The sequence below is a fragment of the Xenia sp. Carnegie-2017 genome, unplaced genomic scaffold (genome assembly GCF_021976095.1).
Source record: "Xenia sp. Carnegie-2017 unplaced genomic scaffold, XeniaSp_v1 HiC_scaffold_21, whole genome shotgun sequence".
NCBI lineage: Eukaryota > Metazoa > Cnidaria > Anthozoa > Malacalcyonacea > Xeniidae > Xenia > Xenia sp. Carnegie-2017.
Window position 1 is genome coordinate 9,099,285 of NW_025813484.1, and position 23,029 is coordinate 9,122,313.

A 23,029-nucleotide genomic window follows, 5' to 3' on the forward strand; every position below is an offset into this window, starting at 1 on the left:
AATATGTAAACACCTAAACTCACAACAAATTTTCTTTCTTTTTTTGATTTTCATAATGGGTTTGTTCGGTAAAACTCCCCAGAAAACTCCTAAAGAACAGGTAAATGATATTTTCATCCATTTCAAAATTCCAGCAATGTTACTGCTCCCGTAGTTCAGAGAAAAAGGTTGAAAATATTGTTTTACTTTGAAAAAAAATGTATTAATATCTACTATGGAAATATTTAAAATAGACGAAGTTTTTAGTTATTTCTTATGAGTATTTTTGTTTGTGTTAGGTTCAAGAATGGTCACGCACTTTGCGTAAAGAATCTCGACAGTTGGATCGTCAAATAAGAAGTGAGAAAGTACACAAAGATTTCTGAAAAATCAGAAACTCTTTAACAATTTGCCTTCTACTTTAGGCATTGAGACTGAAAAGGCCAAAGTCACTCGTACTATAAAGGATTCGGCAAAGAAAGGTGATGTCGAAAGCTGTCGTATTCTTGCAAAAGAGGTCATTCGAGCAAAAAAAGCCGTAAGCAAACTTTATGCATCAAAAGCTCAACTTGGTTCTGTTGAGATGAGTATGAAGAATCAGCTGGCGACAGTACGAGTTTCTGGTTCGCTGCAAAAAAGTACTGAAGTTATGAAGAACATGCAGGAGTTGGTTAAGTTACCTGAAATTCAGGCTACAATGCAAGAACTCTCCAAAGAAATGATGAAGGTTTGTAATCATAAGTTGAGATTATAACAAAGCTATTGTTTAATTAAATGCTTCACCTGGTAATTGGACAAAGGAACTCAAACATCACAACAACTAACATTAATTTCAACAACATTAATATCACAGGCTGGAATTATCGAAGAAATGCTAGAGGATACTTTTGAAAGTCTTGATGATGATGAAATGGAGGAAGAAGCACAAGAAGAAGTAGATAGGATATTATTTGAAGTTACGCAAGGTAGAAAAAGTGTGTTGATTTAATGATGATTTTTATCAATCTAACAATGGTTAATTTTGATTCATTGTAGGTGCTCTTGGTCAAGCTGGGAGTGTGGCCACAAATGAATTACCTGTATGTTTGAATTGTTTTATGATTTTTTTTTCATCCAAAAACTGTTAGTTAATGAATGAGGTGGAGAGTTCGTTATAATGAAGTGTCATCAAGACAGTGAAAGTCATTTGGAAATTATATCAGCAGAATGGGAAGTGTGCTCATTTGTTGATGACATCAGCAGTACACAGAGGTGTGCTAAATTTTGATGACATCAGCAATAGCAAGGGGTAGGGTTCATTTGTTGATGACATCAGCAGTACACAGAGGTGTGCTAAATTTTGATGACATCAGCAATAGCAAGGGGTAGGAGTTCATTTGTTGATGTCATCAGCAGTACACAGCAGTACACAGGGGGAGCTTCCATGTAGAGATAATTTCAGCAACAAATGGAGAGAGTTTATTTTGAAACAATATCATTGTCATTTACATAATTTAGGGTGAAATTGAAGGGGCTACTGCCATGGTTGAATCGGACGAAGAAAATGACATGGCAGATATGCAGAAGAGACTAGAATCTTTGCGAAGCTAAGTGTTTGAAAAGTTTCATACTTGTAATTAATATAAATACAACAAACTATTGGATTATTTACACGAAAACAGGAAAAATTTCAATTGATTTCAATTGACGTTTCGAGCAAAGTTTTATACTAACATAGGTGTTCTCTACTTTGTATATTAGTAGGATTATATGAGCTGGTAGAAATGTAACAAAAGTACGCATAATGACGTCATCAGTAGCATAAATCGACTTTCAATGAGGCGCAAATTATGATTGCTAAAACATTTCTTTATATGTACATCCATGTTACAAAAGTTCTTTTCACAACAAAATGGATGACATTTCAACACTTTGTTCATGTTTAATAATTTCTTACATAAATTGTGGGAGGTCACGCAGAACTCTTCATTTGCACAACGCTTGTGTGAAACTTCCGTTTTGTTGTTCAATATCACATACGTACTGGCACAATGTGTTTCGTTCTTACTGCTATCGCAAATGACCGGCTCCAGGATACAGGCGGGAAGATCTTCGTTCTTCACGTTGTTTGTCGTATTTTTGACATTTATAACATCTTAAACCTGAAACTGTATGAGGATTGAATTTTGATAAAAAAATATTTGCTGATCTATAGATTTTATGTGATCATGTAGCTAACTGTGCAAAAGGCAGCTATCTCTGTATAGCTACTTTAATTTTTTGCTTTGGTTTTTGGTTTTAATGGGGACTGTTGAAACCTTTGCTAGGCGGTCGATTGTAGCTTGAATAAAGCGATACTTATTGTTGTTTTTTCATGATTTAAGTCCAAGCTTGAATTTTATAGTTGTCCGTGTTTGTATTCCAACATGCATGCTTTAAGTAAACTGCTTATTGATTTAAAAGAAACACAATCCAGAATTTAAAAGAAAAAAACATTTTTCTAATATGGCTATACGTACCTTTTGGCAACAGCGTTATCGTCAATAGCACAATGGTTAGCTGTTTTGTCTTCATTGTGATGCAGCTGGGTGTATTGTCAGGCAATCAGCTGAAACATATAGTAGATGTGACAGACATATCAAGCTTGCACGACAAATTAAGGATCCTTTGATCGAGAAAGGTTATCGTTAAACGCTTATCGTCAAGAACATAGATAGTTGTGATACACGGCTAAGGAAAGGCAAATTTCAAACAACCTGTTTTTCTAAAATACTAGTATTTCACGACATCATGAACTATACAATTTACTGCAGTATCTAAGGTGTATTTTTCATGGAAATCAGCAAACGTCATGTGAACGAACTTATGTAATTCACTGTTTTAAAAAAACAGAAAACTTGATCGTCACTCAAGTTTGTGACAGTTTTACTTTGTTTGTTTGTCTTTTCATTTATAACATAATTTCTCAATTCAATTTTTGTGATGAAATTTTCTCTAAAATGGAAAGAATTGCGCGTACATAATTCTATCGATCCATATCGCGTCTCAAGCATGTTAAGTTTCATTTTTGAGGGTTTTTTTTTAAAAAAGTAGAATACAGCCGAGAGATCGTGATTGCAATGTATGTTCCCACCATCATTCAATTGAATATTTAAAACTTTCTTATTGGAAAAAAAACTTTGGAAGAATCTTACTTTGTTTTCTTTGTTGCCTTTGACCACTTTAAAGTAATTTCGACGCTACGTTTGATTCTTTAGCTCTCTTAGTTTTGAAGAATTTGTTTTAGAACAACTTGTTGAACTATATCACAAGTATTTTAAGAGCTATTTTCGATATGCATGTTCAAACTTTCTTCATCAACATCCAGCAATCATCGAAACTCGTAAATGAACGCATGTTTTTTTGAGGGAAGGCTTTTCTTTGCGCTATTACGGCAAGATAAACGCGCTCGATCTAATATCTCAAAAAATATTCGTTAATTAATCATTAGTTTAGTCAGATAAAAAGAAAAATTGACGTTAAAATATTTTGGGTATCCTTAATGAGAATTCTTTCTATAAGCAGCTGTCGCGAATAAAAGCTCTCGAACACTCGCTAAGCAATCGCAGGCTCACATTTAATTACTGCTTTATGGATTAAATGTGTGATCACTGACCAGCATAGCTTGCTAGCTACTTTGTTTGCGTCGGCACAAAAACCCGTCTCTACATCAAAAAACATTATCAAACGTTTCATGTTTTTCACGTCCATATATATCTGCTGTGAGTATTCTGTTGCAAATGCTGCAATATGATTGGCTGAACTACTTCTTATCTTTATCTAAGCATGATCAATAGCAATGTTGTAGAAAGATGCTTCTACTAAATTATCATGTAATGGATTTCCATCTTCACTATGTTTTTTTGAGGCTCATATCATACGTTACAGTTCTTTCTATTTTTTTTCTTCTTTGTTCTAGAAGAATGTATTTTCTTGTTTCCATAGCGATTGAGGAAATAACAATTTTATCTTGCAAATAAGCGAAAATTCGATCTCAAGTTTATAATTTTCATTTAATTGATATACTTGTCCGAGTGTTGCTTTGGAGATAGCTGAAATGCGCTGTCACGAAAGGATATTTAGCTGAAAGCTCAAGAAAATGCTCACTGGGGTGTAGAGGTTTACCATCGTAGAATTATTAGTATTATTAATCCCCAGTATAGTTAAATGAAATGATGGAAAATTTTATCGTTAAAATAATCCATCGGTGTTTTGTCTCTCTATAAACATATGCATGCCTACTTAAAATGTGCTAATTTCAGTAAAGGTACAATTAACGATATCGAACAGACAAATATCGATGTACACAATTTAGTATCCATCAATTATACAATAGTGACACGTCAAAAGATTTGTATTTGTTATGTAAGCACTAGAGTAATGATTTAGGAAGACTATAAAAGTGTTCCTTAAATGCTTAGTATTTAATGAAACGACATATTTCATTGCCCTCGTTTCCTTCATTGTCATTGTTGACAGTTTCAAAAGATATTGATTTATATGTGTGTGTATTCGTGTGTTTCTTCTTCCTAAAATTGACATGGCATATGTCTTAACCAAATTGTTCACTTGCGCAAGAAAACAGTTCAAATGTTCGTGTGTTCATCCTTTTCTAAGTGCTCATCAATTTAAATGGAAATTTTCAATCACAGCTGCAGCACAGCAAACAGTTACTATCTAAATAAGTTAAACTGTGGTTACAACTTATGTGCTTGCGAGTTTTTAAACTATCAGAAGATCCAATTCCGAATTCACTTACCTACAGGAATAGATATCTCAGCGTTTTCTGTAAGTGTTGCTGCGACAATTTTAAAGAGAAATATCTGTTCAGTACATCCTTCACATAAAATTCTACGTCTTATGTCATCGATGTGTGATTCGACACTTGTTGAGGTGCTCTGTATATGAACAACTTTCCAATGAATGTTTAATGATGTGCAAACAGCAAATCTGTCTTTTTGACGAACGCGAATGAAAGTGAGTTTCGTGTGGAAACAAGACGGTGTTTTATAAAAGCCGCCGCTTATGTATGTGTACTATAATTTAATTAATAATGAATAACACCTTATATAGACAGGTTATCTTTAACAAAGATCTACAAATAATTTTAAGGAAGAACACTGTTATTGTGAGAGCACTCTAGGGGAGGGGACGGGAGAGAATGAATGCCCTGGTCATTTGTATGTATAATTTGCAATCTGTTTTTGTAAAAGCACAAATATTTTCCCTTTACTTTCTGTTTATTGACATAGGAAGTTAATGAAGTGTACCATATTTAGGAAGGTTATTTTCCCTCTAAAAACAAGCGTCACTTGTGCGACACTACTAAAAGAAAAATCGTTGTATCCATTTGTTCAATTTACCACAAATATGTTGACGTAAAAGCTTCTCTTCCACAGTGTCATAATAAACAATAGATAACTCATTTGTTTTTGACATTTTCCCATGTTTTATCCAGCAGAGTGAGTTGTTTTTCATTGTGATCTTTGTTCTTTTTTCAAAGATGATTGAGCAATAAAAATTGCAAGATTGAGTAATAGAAATAGCATGATTGAGTAATAGAAATAACAGGATTGAGTAATGGAAATAACAGGATTGAGTAATGGAAATAGATATCCTCCCTACACCCGCTCATGTTTATCTTTCTTATTGATATAAACGTCTCGAGTAAGCTTGAGATTGAAACCTCCCATAAGATGGGTCTCGTTTGTTCTTTTTACCTTGTGTCTTGAGTAATCTTTAGACAAATACTCTGAAAGAAACATGGGATCATATGGGTACTTAAAGGTTTGAAAAAGTTAGCACTGTTAGTAGATGAAAACATCAAACATTCAGTAATGTACGAACAACACGAGATCATTTACTTTGATTCGTACAACCTTAACTTTGGCTCTTTTGATTCCATTATAAAGGCCATTTACAAACGTTCGTTTTTTTCTCACCAGTGGATAAATAATTTAGTTCAAGACAAAGGAAAATCGTTAATCCGTGACGACAAAAACTTGTCTCTCCAAGAATCTGTGAATTGGAAGAAGCCTTTGGATCTTTAAAAATACATGCACTGTTAAAGTTTTAAAATTGTCGGTTATTTACGGAAATTTTTGTTAAAATGGAAGTGCTATCCTATGTGATATAAAAAGTGTATGCTGTGGTTTAAAAATTGACGGTATGTTGAAGAGTCTTCTACTTTGTTTCATGCACTCAAGTAAATTGTACTTTTCTGTACAGTTTGTTTGATTTCTTTTAGCTGTTCTGATATTGAACTATTCAGACAAGATAATTTTTGGAGAACTTAATTGTTTAAAATAGAATTCTTACTGAAAAGGCGTCTTGAACACGTAGCAGGCGTCTAGCATTCATACGTTTTAGATCAATTCAGAACTTTTACGATTATATTGCATTACAGTCTCTGTGAAAATTGTCCTAAAAATTTAAAGTTACAGCTATAGTTGCATTGAATTTTTTCATTGTGTCAACTGTCAAGCGATTTCTAAGTCAAATCTTAGTTATGACAATGGCAGGTACCAAAAAAAGCTATATAAACTGATAGAAGTTTTCCCGTTTTGTTATATCTTTTGCCAAAGATACGACAAAAATTAATTCTTAGTTTCGTGGTTAATCTGTAGTTCATCCTTCAACTACAGTTCAAACACGATGACTTCAGATCCTGAGAAGGTCGATACAAGAAACGATAACGTGAACAAAACAACAAAAACTGGCTTTCCCAAACGCTATGTCATCGTGATAATGCTGTTTCTCGGCCTTTCAACGCAGTATGCACTCAGAGTGAATATTAACATTGCAATCACGGCTATGACAAACAACCACACGGTGAAAGAAAATGGCTTTACTGTTACGAAGGTGCAAATGAAAAGGAACTATGTCTTCATTTTTAATTTTCTTTTAACAATATTCATTTTTATCGACTCCTCTTAATTGTTTCCGTTCTCAAATCCATTTCAGCCGGCAGAATTCAACTGGAGTTCCAAACTTCAAGGTAGTATAAATTTATAACAGTTCTGCATGCGTGCATGAAAATATATCTTTCCATTGAATTGGATGGTTGAAATATGTTTTGATAAAGCTTAACAATGTTTATTTTTTAGCACCATGATGCAATAAATCTCACCGTTCATGTTTTCCATTTCACTCTTAGGAACTATTTTAGGTTCCTTCTATTACGGCTACCTTGTTCTCCAAATTCCCGGAGGTTATTTAGCCTACAGGTTTGGGGCACAAGAGTATTTGGTATATCTTTATTTGCTGGTTCCCTAATGACCATGCTCACTCCGTTTGTGGCGAGAATGTCGGTGGTTGGCCTCATTGTCCTTCGTGTTATGGAGGGCGTTTTCTTGGTAAGCAATTACATCTTCTTGAAAAGGTTACGAGAGAACCGAATTATCATTGGTCGTCATTTGTGCGTGGTGTCTGTACTCAAAAATGACTCATCTCATTTTGTTAAAGGGTGTTCTTTTTCCTTGTAATCACGATATCCTGAGAAAATGGGCGCCAGCTTCAGAAAAAGCTCGTTTATTTGCCATAACTGTCGCAGGTGGGTCAGTCTATGATTACATCTATTTGAATGTACATGTCCAATGAAATCCATTGAATATATTGTTATTTTCATGCACTGTAGGATGTCCTGTCGGTACCATCATTACAATGCCTTTGTCTGGTCTTTTGACAAAATACGGTCCAGATGGCTGGGCATCTGCGTTCTATTGCTTTGGTTTGTTTTGTCATTTTATACTTTAAAAATGGCTGTACAAACGACTGGATCATCTTGAGATCTCTTGAATAACTTTCTTTTATTTACAGGGGCGATCGGTCTGTGTTGGGCATTTATCTGGATGCTTATAGTTCATCCAACTCCTGAAGATCATCCGACTATATCTCAGGAAGAAAAAGAATATATCTTGAAAGATACTGGTACAAACGACGCCACAGTAAGATATGTATAGATGTAAAATTATCGTTACCGTATTCAATGATCATGCAGACTCATCGTAAAGTTAACTGCAGTGCCTAAACTGAAATATGGTATTTGACCACTAAATCAACTTCGAAGAATTTCACCTTGCTTGTCAACAGCACTGAAATGAACAGAAAGTACTTTGATCCATTGCTTACATTAGATATCCTTAAATGTCGAATTAAAATCTTACCTGACTTTTTGCAAACGTTAAAGTTAATTTCTCTATACTATCGTCTTTACTTGATGTGCTTTGAAATTGCATTTTTGCTTCAAAATTATATCTTCCTCCATTGTTATTGCAATAGCCCGAACGTGTTCCATGGTGTTCCATTATTACATCTCCACCTGTCTGGGCAGTCATTATTGCAAACTTTACAGCCGACTGGGGATTGTACACCATTCTCATTTGCATTCCAAAATACTTCGTGGAAGTCCTCAAATTTGACATTGCCAAGGTAGAATGATTCCACAAGTTTTCAAATCAAAGATCTTGAGTGATTTTTTGTTTGACTTTAAACATTCTTACACAGGCTGGTTTCATAGCGTCATTACCATACGTTGTGAAAGCATTTGTTGGACCAACAGGGGGATTCATTGTGGATAAAATGATCAACCAAGGAATGGAAGTGGGAAATGCGAGAAAAATGATTTTTGCAATCGGTAAAATTTGTCATACTTTTTTTTGCCCGTTAACGTGTAAGCAATTCTGCCATATCCCATCCTTCTTCTCGTGGTTTCAACTAACCTCTCACCAAATCTTAACACTAAGTCATGGACACATGGCATTATGTAAGTCTCCTTTTATTTGAGGTTGTACAACCGCTGGAGTGTTCGTCCTTGCTGTCGGATACAGTCCAAATCCCACACTTGGTGTGCTATTTCTCTGTATTGGCGTCGGTATAACTGGGGTAAATGCTACTGGTTATGCAGTTAACCTGTTGGACATTGCACCAAGGTTTGCTGGTGTCATAATGGGCATCACTAATGTCTTTGGTTCCTTGCCTGGTTTTCTGAGCCCACAGATTGTTGGTATTATCACCGTGAATAAGGTATATTGTCATATTTTAGAGTAATGCCAGACATGGCCCAACCATGTCAAACATTAGTATTTTATGGATGTTGTTTATGTCTTTATGCTAAAACTTCGCGCATAAAAATGTTTTCGTGTTTGAAATGTTTTGTAGACAGCCGGCGAATGGCGAGTTGTGTTCTGGATTACATTCATTATGTACCTGACTGGCGTGTTATTCTTCAGTTTGTTATGCAAAGGAAAGAAACAAGAATGGGCGATGACACCCGAAGAGCTTGAAGCTAGCAAAGGAACTTCGGAAAAGAAAGATGAAAAACCGGACTCTGCTGAAGAAGCCAAACAAGACGACGACAAAAATACCAGCAAAGGAAAGGATGAAGGACACGAAAAGACTGAACCCGAGGAAGAAAAAAACAAAAATGAAGAAAGTACAAATCCCGAAGATAAAGGTACTGGAGAAGATGAAGGAGAAATGAAGAAAGATGAAGGAGAAATGAAGAAAGATGAAGGAGAAATGAAGAAAGATGAAGGAGAAATGAAGAAAGATGAAGGAGAAATGAAGAAAGATGAAGATGAAAAGGAAACAGAAAAAGTTGGTGAAGAAACAAGTTCATAAACAATTCTTCAATCTTCACAAAAATCAAATATCCAGATAAAAATAAATAAAAGTGACCATCATAATAAATAAGCAGCATTTCGTAAAGGTCAAACATCGCTTCGTTCGTTATTTCATAGGATAGATGGTTTTGTTCATTCGGCAAATCTTTCGTGTTTCAAAAGTTTAACTGTTGTTTAAGGAAGCTTCTTGCGCCTTAAAAACAATTGGTTTTTAATTACAATCATGGGCTTGAGCAGCTTTACGATTTTGGCCATCTAACGAAAGGTATATATACGTATGAATAACTTGTACAAGGTAATGAAGCCACATTAAGGAACAAAAGACTCAAAGCACTGTCGATTTTCAATCATAGATTTTAATCATTTTCATCCATTTCTGGTTGGAAAATAAATAGCAAAGCCAAACAATCTCCAAGCAAAAAAGTGATATCAATAAACCAAATGTTTCTGTGGATTTGCGATCAACGTCCTTTCAAAATACATCCCCATTATTCTCATCTCGCAAGGGGAAGGACATTTCTTACGGCAGGTACAACGCTTTAAGCATGTCTTAACGATTTTAACACCATGAAAAGAACGGGCGTTTTTCATGAAAGCTCTGTGTGTATGTCTCGCCATGTGAACGTCTGTCAACTTTCTTCCTTTGAATAAGGATGGGCGGTAGTTGCACAAGATCAAACGGTGATTTTGTTTGACGAAGCGCTTCAGTTAGATTAAGAATCTGAGAAAGAAAGAAGAAAAAATCAACAAACTAGGAATGGCAAAATAAACAAAAAAAACAACAAAAAAAAGATCCTGTTGTCTACTCAGGATAAATATTGATATTGTAATAAATGCTTTTCTCACCTGGCCACGCATAACGTTCATTTGTTTCTCAAAAAGTGATCTATCAAAGCCACGATCCTCCTGTACATTAGAAATTTATACAGTAAATATTGATGTGAATACTATCCATTTTATGTTGACTATCATTTTTAAACAAAGTTATCTTGAATGACATAAAAAATCTCTTACTTTAAACAAACTATGTAAATCATTCACCAATTCTTGAACAAATTGCATGTTTTCAAGTTTGCCCAAAACAAGTTGCCGTATTTTATCTGAAAATGGTTTCTTTGCATAGGGCAGCCATGCCCAGTGATAAGGATCTATGTAGATAATTTTTACGTGGATAAATAAAGATGTTTATAGCTTCGGAGAAGATATTAACTACTTCTAACTGGTTCAACAAAGTGAGTTACAACCAAAAATCAATACAACAAAAAATTTAATATACGTAATCACCGATATAATAATATAAAATCTTACATAATCTCCAAGAATCTGGATGTTTGTATGGAAATGCAAGACCATTGTCAATTGCGGCTATGTGAATTTCTGGAGGTTCAACTAAGTCCCAGTCTTCTACCTGAGAGAGATAGGCAAAAAAGCACCTTCAATTTTCATGGAAAAAAACTAGGAAGGAAATTTAGAAAACGTACATCTTCACTTAAGACATCCATTTTATCATTTGCAATAACAGCAGTCTTGTCATATTTAATGAGCCAATTGTCATTTCCTCTGTCTAAAAATGTACATAATACAACTTTTCATGATAATGACAATGCATACCGAATAACTATCTTGTTATTGGAGTTGAAAAAACACGACCATTTAATGTAATTCACCTGTATTTCGAATGATGTAATCCAGACAAACAAGTTTCTCAAATTGAAACTGAAAATTTTCCAACGTTTTTTTAGGAAGATGTTCATTTTCAAACTTTCTCAAATGATACTCGGCGTCCTTATAGTCAGCAACAAACAACTGAAAAGAACCAACCTAAATACAAAACGTCCAAAATATTATTGTCAAAGACAACATGGGTTTACTGCAAAAGACAAAAACCTTAGGTGGTAAACCAAGTTTCACATGTCTGCCAATCATATCGGGAAAATGTTGAACGGCACGTTTCTTTGAGCTTGCTACAGTACGATCAAGTCTTGTGTAGTTAAATGTTTCACTGACCAATCGTACAATCTGCAAGGGATAAAATGAATAGGTTTTCTTCATGTATTTGATGGATATGATATGAAAAAAGCCTGGCTAACAAACTAACCTTAGTTTTAGGGACAATATTCAAAGCTAATTTTTGATCAACTAGACTTGCTCCAGCCTCGGACATGTAACCTTGGTTTGGTATCAAACAACTACGGCCAAAGCAACATGGACAACAAGTCTTATGTAACCATTTTGTCCATTTTGGATTCAATTGACCATAGGGTTCTTCATTTTTTGGTTTGAAAACAGCGATTTTTTTCTAAAGAAAAGATGTTTCACTTTTACTTTCATAAGCACAGATGACCGAGCCTAAAAATTCTATTGACAACAGCTTTTCAAAAATTCATTGAATCCTAAAATCAACTTTATAGCATTTATAAAGGAATTTAAGTTATAAATCCAAGCAAAATTAAATACTTTCAAGTTTTTGTTTACATAATTACGTAAATGTACAAGGAAACAGAATATTTATCGATGACATGGAAAATTTAGTCAGTCAATAATCACGAGGAAACAACAGGTACAAGTAATTGTTAACAACGTCAATAACAACAAAATGAATCAATGGGATACGATATTGAATGCTTGAGAATAAAAACTGTACACAAACAAAGAATTTTTACAATGAACAACATTGTATTTTGTTGTAGTAATAACTTTCACTATTAAAGACATATGCGAAAATTAAAAAAGAAAAATCTTATATAAAAAATTTCAAATAATGATTTTGATCTTGCAAGATCCCTCACCCTTTCTTTATTGTGTACAAAATAGCTGCCAGAACTTCCTTGATAAATTCTTTCCGGAAAAACACCAGAGTCTATGGCTTGTTCAGCTGAACGAACTACAGCTGTAAAGTCAGGATCATCATAGTTGTTTTGTGAATGTTCCGTCTCGCCTAGTTTTTCCATAGGACGCCTTGAATCTCCAAGCAAAGGTTTTTTTTCTCCCGAAGCAATATCCGATTCACTGTCGAGAGATCCGTCTCTTCCTCCAACTATTGCTGTACTAAAGCTTGAAGGATCGTTTTGATAAGTTGACTCGAAGGAGGAATCCACTTGCCCTTCGACAATGTTGGTCAGTTTATTGTTCCTCACTTCTAGGGCCATGAATATATAACAGCGAGGATGAGCTTTGGGTCTAAATTAATTTACATAACATCACACGGGACGCAAATTCAAAAATGAAATTCAACAAATTACATTTCTCCTGTTACCTCCATTTAATAAATAAAATTATAGTCGGCGGCTTGCTGCTTTCCATCTTTCAAAAGGCGAAAGATTTTCGGAATATTGTATATACGTATAAAGTGTTGTTTCTCTAATTTTAGTCACTTTAAAAGTTCTTTATGTCATTTTCTAAGATATACAACCCTCTAACAATATCATTACTTTATTAACCAATAAGATTGGCAATTGGAGACAGAAGCAGTGGAGGGCGTGGGTGAGCATCTACATATTTAATAATGTAAAATGTAAATCATGCAATGATATTGAAGAAGCTATTGTCGATAGAAAAATGTCGATGATTCTTCATTGTCGTGTCTGAGAATAGTCTAGGATACCTTCTTTGGTGCATTCATAAAATAATCCCATGATTTGTGCACCATCATGCAAAATTTTAACCTGTGGAGTACTGGTGACATCATATTTGTGATCACATGAACGATTTTTATTGGCCACGTGTTATTACAAAGATATTGGTTTACAAGTAGTGATTAAGCTCATAAATAGAATATCTGGAATTGATGTAAATTCACAGTAAAGGTAAATATAATTTAATTTAAACAATACTAAGATATTAAAGTCGACGAAATGCATTGATTTTTTGTTTTAGAGGGAGCGGTTTAATATATTTTCCTGATATTATTGAAATTGTCCACGATCATCATTGTTTTACGCTATATAAGTATTTGTATGTTTAGTTTGAGTAAAAAGTAAACTAAAATTGATATTTTCAACCTTGTTCGATATATTTTGAAAAAATTGCGAAATCTCATTATGGATATAGTATACAAAAAAAAATTTGCATAATGAAAATATGGCATTATGGATATAGTATGCAAAAAAATTTGCATAATGAAAATTTACATAATCATAACCAATAGATGAGGTAGCGTTTATTTTTTATTTTTCTTTAACTATAAATTTAGTGATTATTTGTTTATTTTTTAGAATGAGTAGAAGTCTACATATTCGATTTGATAATATCAATGTTGACGGATTTGAGATTATTGACGCTTGTCTACCATTATTTGAATCTATAACGCAAGATGTGAAGAAAGTTGACGAAGGAAAGAAAAAGAAAATCAAAGCCTACTACAAACAACTACAAACATCATTCAATAAAGTTTGTAAAGGAAACAACATCATATCGTTGAATAGTGTTTTCGAGTATTTTGAAGGTGAAAACATACCTATAACATTATACGAAAAACATCATTACGCTCAATGTGAGAGATTAGGGGTTGCTAAAGCATATAAAGATTCATTACATCCAACTATACAACTTGTTATGGTGCGTGATAAGATGATCGATGCGAAGAATCGGAATGCTTCTTTGCTTGATTTCTTTTTAATGACGCACATGTACTTATACAAAATTCGGTGCAAACTTATTCATAATAAGCGGATACGAACACTTGAACGTATATTTTTACGATGTGTGGATGTTAGCTATTTGCTTCAGCACGATTCAAGGTTCTATCAAGCATTAATATTTTTTCGGGATCAATTATATGAAAATACATTTTTCCAAAATGTATTTGAAGATTTTGGTGACATTCCCAAAGACTTTAATGTACATATGTTTGACGAATTTAATAAAAATTGGATTGAGGATGTTATCGATACTAATAACAGGCTAAAAATTAGATTACAAAAAAGTAATTTACATGAAATGACTGCCATAGATGTGACATGTGAGGACTCCATATCTTTACAACATGAAACATTTACAGACACAATCCCAACCGTAGTTATGGCGCAGTTACAACATACAGACACAACCCAAACATTAGAAAGACAACGACCGTATCGACATAGAAATAGAAAACAAAATACACCTATCGAAACACTACAACAAGATGTTGTTCCTGATAGTAGTAGCGAAGATGATGAAACAATGGATAAAGAGCGGGAAGAACAAAACACAGAATCTATAGGTGAAGAGCCTATGGCTATAGCCCCACCCCCAAATTTATTCGAACCTATTGAAGAAGTGAGCATGGGTATGCCTTCACTTGAAAATACTGAAGGAGAGGCTACATCTGTCATCAATAACGAAAACCAAACAGAATTACAATCTGCTATGCTTGAAACGGTAAATATTGAAAGCGGGTCTATAACTACACCCGGGTTAGAAGCACCAAGTAGTAACACATACGAAGAGATAAATAATAGCGAAGCGACAATCATTGAAAACGAGCCCCCATCTGCTACCGAATCCTCTGAAGTAATAGATATTGAAGATGATACTCCTCCTTGTAAGCGAGCAAAAACCTCCCTCCCTATGGGGACAAGTGAGTCAGATTCAAATGAAGAAGAGCAAAATATTACAGAAAGAAATTATGCAGCAGATCAAAATGGTATAGAAACAACACGCCTGGAAAATGAAAATAATGCAGAAACGATGCAATCAGAAAATGGAAATACTGTAGAAACGCTGCACTTAGAAAATGAAAATAATGCAGAAACGATGCAATCAGAATGTTGGTCAGTTTATTGTTCCTCACTTCTAGGGCCATGAATATAAAACAGCGAGGATGAGCTTTGGGTCCAAATTAATTTACATAACATCACACGGCACGCAAATTCAAAAATGAAATTCAACAAATTACATTTCTCCTGTTACCTCCATTTAATAAATAAAATAATAGTCGGCGGCTTGCTGCTTTCCATTTTTCAAAAGGCGAACGAATTTCGCAATATTGCATATATGTATAAAGTGTTGTTTCTCTAATTTTAGTCACTTTAAAAGATTGTTTATGTCATTTTCTAAGATAAACAACTCTCTAACATTATCATTACCGTATTAACCAATAAGATTGGGCAATTGGAGACAGAAGCAGTGGAGGGCGTGTGTGAGTCATATACATATTTAATAATGTAAGATATAAATCATGTAATGATATTGAAGAAGCTTTTGTCGATAGAAAAATGTCGATGATTCTTCATTGTCGTGTCTGAGAATAGTCTAGGATACCTTCTTTGGTGCATTCATAAAATAATCCCATGATTTGTGCACCATCATGCAAAATTTTAACCTGTGGAATACTGGTGACATCATATTTGTGATCACATGAACGATTTTTAATGACCACGTGTTATTACAAAGATATTGGTTTACAGGTCATGATTTAGCTCATAAAAAGAATATCTGGCTTAAAACAAGTTATTCTTCAGGTTTCTTCAGTGGATATTGATTGTCCTTCGAAATTTTCTGGAAGAATTTAAAACTGCGGTTAGTCGCCGTTAGCAGTAAATATCTTTTGGGAAAATTATTCATTTGACAAAGTATTTGGATTTAATTTTTGCATGTTTACAAATTTTCAGGATTTGAAAGATTTCCAGCATATTCTATCATGGAAGTTAGTTTCGTAATAATCTATGGTTTTATGCCAACGCATTGTTGCAATTTTAATGAATTTGCTCAATTTGTTTTGTTAGATTGGTCTCGATGGTCGTATCTTTCCAATAACTTTGACGAATGATCCAAACAATGCAGATTATGACTGTATTGTTTTAGTTAGCGAGAATTTGGATTTCACGGATCCTGAATTGGAGTATTTGAAAGCTCCACTCAATAGCAGAAAAGAGGTTTGCTGTAGCTAGATTTCTGTAGTGGCAGTTCTTTCATTAAGCATAATCATTTTCTGTGAACATTCTCTTTGAAGCTGTGGTTATTTTCTGATTCTATAACAACATATCAACATATTGTCGCTGCAGGTTGATTCTACTTTTGAAAAGGAAGTCAGTTTTATTGAAGCTCCTGGCAATGTGCAACGCTTAGTAAGTTAAATAATATGTATTTGAAGGAATCCTTAGTGTCGCATCTTTTGTGAAAACCTGGCTTTTTCTTGTTTTTCAGAAGAGGTAATTAAATCAATGATTGTCAGATGTTTTTAATGCACATATGATTTTGTAATGGTAGGTTTATGTGCCAACTGGTCCTGTTAACCGTGATTATGATGATGTCAGGCGATATTATGATGCTGCTTGTAATGGAATGAAGAGGTATGTTGTTTATTATGTGCACTGTGAAAACCTTTTGGAAAAAACCTTGAAAAACTGGTTTTCTTGATGGGGGTCTCTTTGGAATTTTTAATTGTAATATGAACTGCCATATTAGTGAAAGACATTGTAAACAGGAAATGGTTTTGATGAGTTCACAGTTAAGAAGAAGACATATACATTAATATTCTTCTACAAGTTCATAATATCATTTAGAGCTTTGAAGGCAGGCTCAAAAAGACCAGTACTGGCATTGCCTGCAACTACTTCATTTATACACTCATGGACTGTGTCAGCCTTTGGTGCTCTTCATGCTCTGTATACTGTGAGTACAAACAATATTATAAGAATTGTATAGATTTATGGCCGTAAAATATTCTAAACATTTCTATTTTAGCCAATAGAGGTTGCTGTGTTTGATTCATCTAAAGCAATGAAAATTGATGCCTTAGCACTATTCTACTCTGGATCTGAAAGTGTATGTTATTGACTGTTTTTTGGTACGTTTGTAGACATTTCAAACAGATAGTTTCAACTTTTTTAGGAAGGGGAAAAACTCCTGGAATATGTGAAGGCTGTTGAGACTGGCAGGTAGAGAAGATATAGGCATGATGAATTGATGAAATGAAAATATTAGTTTGATAGGCTTGTGGGACTTGCTGTCAAGAGTTATTGATAATATTTTTATTTATTGACAACAGAATGGTTTGCCGAGATATTGCAGCTTCTGATCCTGAATTTTCTTGCACCAGTGAAGTGGAGAAATATGTCCTTAAGGTTCTTGGAAATGAAGAAACTGTTCAGGTTAGTTATATTCATTCATTTTGAACTGTGTTCTCTTATTCAAATTACATTTCTTATACAAAGAAATATGAATTGAGCTTTTATTTTCAATGCGTGAAGATAACAGTGACGAAAGGAACAGAAATTCTCAAACAACAATATCCACTTTTGGCTGCTGTAGATCGTGCAGCAACTGGTATGTTGAACTTTGGTCAATCTATGGATGAAAGTTGCATCTTCGGTTGGCATTAGTTCCCTCTGCATTTACAACAGCATGATGTCTGAACCTTTGAATCTGACAAAAAATTTGTTTACTTCTCACTTAACTCACTTGAAAATGACTTCCGCTAATGTTGTGAAAAAGTCACTCTACCTGCCTACCAACAGTCTTCACAGGAGTGTATTAACCTGGATGAGCAATATCTACAAACCTGATTAGCTTTCTGGAATAATGCATGCCCCTGCTCATAATGGGCTTATTTTTTTAGTTACTGAGCGGCATCAGGGTAGGGTGATCAATCTGGAATACAATCCTTTACAGCGGATGGCCATTAGTGATACAGTTATGCTAGTTGGAAAGGTACCACTTATTAATGTGTATGTCCTTGATGGATAGTGCATAGGTAATCAAGATGGATAAATGTGGATTCTTGCAGGGTGTTGCATATGACACTGGTGGTGCAGACATTAAAACTGGTGGTAATATGCCTGGAATGAATCGGTATGTATCACATGTCAATGTAGCAAATTAATTATTGATGACATCATTCAATGCAGATATCAACATTAAAAACATATTTTTAGTGATAAATCTGGAGCAGCTGCTGTTGCTGGCTTTTTTAAAGTAAGTTCAATGTATGATAGCGAAATGTGTTTTTGATGATGTATTTTTAACGTTAGCGTTTTTGTTCTTGATTAGACATTATCAATGCTCAAACCAGCTGGTATCCGCGTTCGCGGTACAATGGCCATGGTGCGTAATAGTGTTGGTCCTGGTAAGTTGAGCATTCTAAATTTTATGTAGTAATCGACTTAGTCAACAACAACTTGCCTCTCTCAACTTGTCCAAACTGCCGGGTTTTAGTTAAAGTAGCAGAATGAAGCATTGGCTGTGACAGTCAGTTCGTTACAAACCAACTTGCATCACTTGTAATTTAGCATTGTTTCAAAATGTATGGCATTAACCATTTTTCTATGTGTTAAGTTATGATGGTTAAAAGGTGCAAAACTTTTAAATTTCACGCAGAAATGTATGTTGCTGATGAAATTATCACAGCTGCATCTGGTGTGCGAATCCGCGTAAATAATACTGATGCGGAAGGAAGATTTGCCATGGGAGATTGTCTTTTCTATATGAAGCAAGAGGTATCGCCGTGTTTTATGGAAAGAAGTGTCGTTTTAATGATTGAGTGTTGACATGAGTTTATCTCGTTACAGGCAATAGGACTACCTAATCCACAAATCTACACATTTGCTACCTTAACAGGACATTGTATACGAACATATGGTCCGAATTATTCCGTATGTTTTTTTGTACCATTAATGCATTTTTAATGTAGACAATAGAAGCATTTGTTTACGTGGGAAAATTTGTGATTTGTAGGCAATCATGCAAAATGGACCTGCTAAAGAAAAGAATCTTTGCCAAGCTTTTCAAGCAGGTAAATCCTGCCTTTTTTTTTGCGATAAGTATTGCAAGAGTAAAACCGTCGATATTTCTGGTATTACAGTCAACAACTTCATTTCTTCTTCTAGCTGGAGATTCCACTGGTGAGCCCTGTGAAATTTCAACTATGCGTCGTGAGGTGTGTGTGTGGTTTTTTTCCATCTTAAATGTGAACCAGAGTCACGTCTTGAAGAGTGGTTGATTTTTTCACCGTATTTGCTAATTGTATTTTGTTAGGATTTCGATGCTAGTGTCTCGAACACGGAGTATGAAGATTTCTATCAATTGGACGTAAAAAGTAGCAATCGTGGACATCAGTTTGCTGGAGTATTTTTGCAACGTGCTTCAGGTTTAGATAAGGTAATCATCAATAATTAACACACCATCAACACCATGTAATTGGTTGGAAAAATTATGATCACGTGTTATTAACGAGATTTGTGGCTTTCGTCGTCCCACGTTAAAGTGTTTCTTCATTTTTAGTTTTATGTTGCTTATGATTTATGGTTCAACATATTTATTGGGTATATTTTGTTCTCATAGCATGGCTCTGATTCTCAGCAAAAGTTACCCTATGTCCATTTCGACATTGCTGGGTCTAGTGGCATTTATCCAGAAATGCCAACTGCTACACCTATACTTGGTCTTTCTGCTTTTTACCTACGTGATCGGGTGATTTAAAATCCCTGTGAATGAAAGAATTCAACGATGAAACGGCGGGAACTTGATTCTTGTCTGAAATGACAATAAATGAAAATACTGGAAGTAGAAAACTTATTTAGTCATTAATTAAAGCATTCATATTATGAAAAAATGTGTTCATTTTATAACTTTTAATTTTGTTAATGCCAAATGATATCATCAACAGTTAGATACCACATAAAAATGTAAGCGAAAAATAACATCATTTTATTCCAATCTAATGCAAAAGAATTCAGTAGAAAAACAATTTTTAATTTAGTATCAACACATTTGTAGTGACCAGTCATTAAACACTAGAAGTAATAAATGTACGTGATTAGCTGCACCTATGTATGTAAGACGGCATATTTGTAACAAGACTAATAACATACGACCGTGTCAACCGTGTGTCGAAAAGTAGAAGGTTGAGATATTATATTGGCGACAAAGATGGGATATTGGTATCGTGGATTTTAAAGCACTGGCCAAATGTGAATATATATGTTTGACTGTTCTTTCCGTGACGTAGAGCGACAAGCATTTTGTGACTTGTATACTGGATGAACAACTTTTGATGATGACCTAGACGGGTTGCTTTGTTTGAAAGTTGAACTGCATCTTCAGATCGTGATCTATGACGCAACCATTCCCCTTGGAGTTGAAGAGATATTTCTTTTTGAAGGTGCAGCACGCAATGGTAGCTCAATGTTTCGCCAAGCTTTTGACGCTGACGATGACGCGTTGAATTTTCAAATGCATCTTCAGACCGCGATCTATGACGCATACGCACTACTTCCGCTGTTTGAAAATCTATTATTAACTACCCGAATGCATAATCTATAGGCAATCCTGGGTGAATAAAGTACGCGCAGTCTGGTACTATCTGTACGTTTGACACTGTCATGTGATCTATGTTAGAGATGGCCTTATGTACAGGTTCTTTAGGATCAAATTAAGAGTTTCATCTCTTTGGTCATCCAACTGCAGCAATGCGTTGTATGTGATTCAGTAGTTGTCAATCTTTCTCGTTACTGATCAGCAAAATATCTTTATGGCAAAGAGGACATGTAGACTGTCGATACAACCATTTTTGTAAGCAACTTGCGTGAAAGTAATGTCCGCATTCTGTAACCTTGGCACTTGACATGGATTCAAAACATATAGCACAAAGATCTTGAAGATTTTCTAATTCATCCTTTGTAGCATCAGAAAGTTGCTTCAACTTCTTCATAGCATTTCGTCGACTGAGAAATGTCTTCCATCCATTCATTCCTGCGACCCAAACATTGTGGTAGCTATGAACTATGATTATCAACAGACCTGAAGAATAACAAACACAATAAGTATAGGCAAGCTGCCTAGGATTTAAATACAAAAATAGCAAAAGACAAGGAAACTTTAACGGCTAAGATGTCAATATTTATACCAAAAATACTCCAGCTTCCTTGAATAGTATCCCACAATCCAAAACCCAGAAGGAGAAATGCAGATAAGAATTCCAGTAATTTTGAGATGCCATTGAGACAATACACCCAATCGTCAAGATTTTCAAGATTATTCCTAGACCTGAGGTCGTACATAAACAATGCGTATATTGCCAAAGTGCTTAAAGTTTGCACACATGTGACAATATTTGTTGAAACAATCACCAATTGCCAAGTTTGAAATTGAAACTGATAACAAAATATCCAGCTGACGTACACAAGAGCCCAGATCAGACATAACGTTAACAATATTGCTCGGACGTGTGCATAGAGGTTAGGATGTGTAGATGTTGATAATCCCATTAGCGTTTCATCACAGAGTTTATGAACACTTTGCATTATGTACGAGAAACATATAAAAAACAGGAGACTAATGATGAATATTCTTTGAATTAATTCCACATGCAAGATTGCGTTGAAACTGGCAATGAAAAAGAAAATGAATGCCTTTCCAATATTGTATTGGTCCATATCTTGTACTGTGTGATTGATGGACCACTTAAGAATTGCTTGTGATGACCACAATATGAAAAAGGAAATTTCTGGTATCCATAGTGCAAGAGAAAATAAACGTAAGCTTGAGTTTGACGCACTACCAGTGCAAATGAAAAACCACATGAAATTAAACTTTGCTTGTTTTTGGGAGATGAAACTTGCTACCATAGCAACCAACCAAAAAAGTCTCAATACCAATGAGATTTTTTTATTTTGATAAAAATACACAACTGTACTGACATAACCAAAATTTTTCACAAAATACACAGCTTCCTTGAAAGATATTTTCAATTTCTTGTGAACACCAAACATCTCCGAAGCCAGATAGTACCAAAAACCAACCACAAAACCCCAGCTAACATGACTAAGAATGGCAGTCATTATAGCAAACAGCAGGGTTTTATACACTGAATGCAGTTCGTGAATGCTGTTGCTATTTAAACCCATCATAAAAATCAAAAATTGGTAAAACATAAGGCCATCCACATAAAATTTCCTCACATCCGAAGTCATTAAATCCTCTAGTTCAAGCCATGGTAAATATGCACCAAGAACGATATAAACACCAAGAATAGCAACATTGAAGATTATTAGAAACCCATATGTAAACAGATAATTTCCAACAGTACCAAAAAATAGAAATGGCAGCAATATCAGAAATCCTATAAACGAAATATTGGAGAAAAAATAAATTGGCGTTGATTATAAAATAAGACTGCAAGAGACGAATACGAACTAGGGACAAGTTGTTCCGTCCGAAACCAGACAATTCACTAAGAAAATTATCAGCTTACCAAATGAACATTTATGCATATTGATACATGAGATCGTACATTACCTGGAGAGAACCTTAAGACAGAACCAAGATTACTCAAATCCAATTTCTCGAAGTACCAATCAATTACGATCACAAAAGGCACTCTTAGACAAGGTTCCACCATTTTCCTGAGTGCTTTCATGCAAGCCTCCATTACCGTCATTTTTAGATTTACTTGAAGACTTTTGAGATCAAAAAAAGGATTCTATACT

The 23,029-nt window shown here is 34.6% G+C and overlaps 6 protein-coding genes and 2 long non-coding RNA genes across 13 annotated transcripts; 4 read left to right on the forward strand and 4 right to left on the reverse strand.

Moving 5' to 3' along the window:
- The first annotated feature begins 4 nt into the window (after positions 1-4).
- On the forward strand, positions 5-1,886 carry LOC124444648 (charged multivesicular body protein 3-like). The gene is made up of 6 exons (XM_046995281.1): positions 5-100; positions 279-339; positions 405-706; positions 833-944; positions 1,015-1,058; positions 1,477-1,886. Exons 1-6 carry the CDS (start codon positions 56-58, stop codon positions 1,567-1,569), a joined length of 657 nt encoding a protein of 218 aa, XP_046851237.1. The 5' UTR covers positions 5-55; the 3' UTR covers positions 1,570-1,886.
- Positions 1,573-5,019, reverse strand: LOC124444651. 3 transcript variants are annotated; one of them, XR_006947977.1, is made up of 4 exons: positions 4,757-5,019; positions 3,153-3,219; positions 2,478-2,566; positions 1,573-2,126 (listed from the first exon to the last, which is right to left on the reverse strand). It is a non-coding gene; the product is annotated as an uncharacterized LOC124444651 (long non-coding RNA). The 3 variants fall into 3 exon arrangements; XR_006947979.1 differs by having other exon boundaries at positions 3,153-4,674; XR_006947978.1 differs by lacking the exon at positions 3,153-3,219.
- Positions 5,020-5,174: 155 nt separating this feature from the next.
- Positions 5,175-5,960, reverse strand: LOC124444653. The gene is made up of 2 exons (XR_006947981.1): positions 5,877-5,960; positions 5,175-5,749 (listed from the first exon to the last, which is right to left on the reverse strand). It is a non-coding gene; the product is annotated as an uncharacterized LOC124444653 (long non-coding RNA).
- LOC124444627 (sialin-like) lies at positions 5,922-10,818 on the forward strand. Its single transcript, XM_046995251.1, is given in 12 exon segments — positions 5,922-6,163; positions 6,642-6,858; positions 6,961-6,994; positions 7,154-7,216; positions 7,219-7,352; positions 7,462-7,549; positions 7,634-7,726; positions 7,816-7,943; positions 8,278-8,427; positions 8,503-8,632; positions 8,783-9,021; positions 9,157-10,818. Coding segments are annotated over 11 exon segments (1,728 nt in total). The 5' UTR covers positions 5,922-6,163; positions 6,642-6,651; the 3' UTR covers positions 9,619-10,818.
- Positions 9,961-15,724, reverse strand: LOC124444634 (phosphatidylinositol 4-kinase type 2-alpha-like). Of its 4 annotated transcripts, none has more exons than XM_046995260.1 (10): positions 15,513-15,724; positions 12,410-12,800; positions 11,719-11,919; positions 11,508-11,639; positions 11,288-11,441; positions 11,102-11,184; positions 10,929-11,028; positions 10,635-10,768; positions 10,467-10,526; positions 9,961-10,341 (listed from the first exon to the last, which is right to left on the reverse strand). In XM_046995260.1, the coding sequence occupies exons 1-10, from the start codon at positions 15,557-15,559 to the stop codon at positions 10,180-10,182; spliced, it is 1,464 nt and encodes a 487-aa protein (XP_046851216.1). In that variant the 5' UTR covers positions 15,560-15,724; the 3' UTR covers positions 9,961-10,179. The 4 variants fall into 4 exon arrangements, with proteins under 4 accessions (XP_046851216.1, XP_046851218.1, XP_046851217.1 ...); XM_046995262.1 differs by having other exon boundaries at positions 12,410-12,733; positions 15,370-15,551; XM_046995261.1 differs by lacking the exon at positions 15,513-15,724 and adding an exon at positions 12,877-12,972 and having other exon boundaries at positions 11,288-11,426.
- On the forward strand, positions 13,154-15,834 carry LOC124444632. The gene is made up of 2 exons (XM_046995256.1): positions 13,154-13,426; positions 13,835-15,834. The coding sequence occupies exon 2, from the start codon at positions 13,836-13,838 to the stop codon at positions 15,405-15,407; it is 1,572 nt and encodes a 523-aa protein (XP_046851212.1). The 5' UTR covers positions 13,154-13,426; position 13,835; the 3' UTR covers positions 15,408-15,834.
- Positions 15,835-15,963: 129 nt separating this feature from the next.
- LOC124444633 (putative aminopeptidase W07G4.4) lies at positions 15,964-20,154 on the forward strand. The gene is made up of 20 exons (XM_046995257.1): positions 15,964-16,121; positions 16,214-16,248; positions 16,328-16,477; positions 16,607-16,669; positions 16,812-16,894; positions 17,108-17,216; positions 17,289-17,369; positions 17,436-17,482; positions 17,593-17,695; positions 17,795-17,870; positions 18,163-18,254; positions 18,331-18,395; positions 18,479-18,518; positions 18,594-18,669; positions 18,921-19,039; positions 19,112-19,195; positions 19,278-19,335; positions 19,430-19,479; positions 19,578-19,700; positions 19,884-20,154. Exons 2-20 carry the CDS (start codon positions 16,243-16,245, stop codon positions 20,019-20,021), a joined length of 1,563 nt encoding a protein of 520 aa, XP_046851213.1. The 5' UTR covers positions 15,964-16,121; positions 16,214-16,242; the 3' UTR covers positions 20,022-20,154.
- A 4-nt stretch (positions 20,155-20,158) lies between these two features.
- On the reverse strand, positions 20,159-22,998 carry LOC124444628 (RING finger protein 145-like). Its single transcript, XM_046995252.1, has 3 exons — positions 22,839-22,998; positions 21,448-22,662; positions 20,159-21,341 (listed from the first exon to the last, which is right to left on the reverse strand). The coding sequence occupies exons 1-3, from the start codon at positions 22,978-22,980 to the stop codon at positions 21,037-21,039; spliced, it is 1,662 nt and encodes a 553-aa protein (XP_046851208.1). The 5' UTR covers positions 22,981-22,998; the 3' UTR covers positions 20,159-21,036.
- Positions 22,999-23,029: the final 31 nt, after the last annotated feature.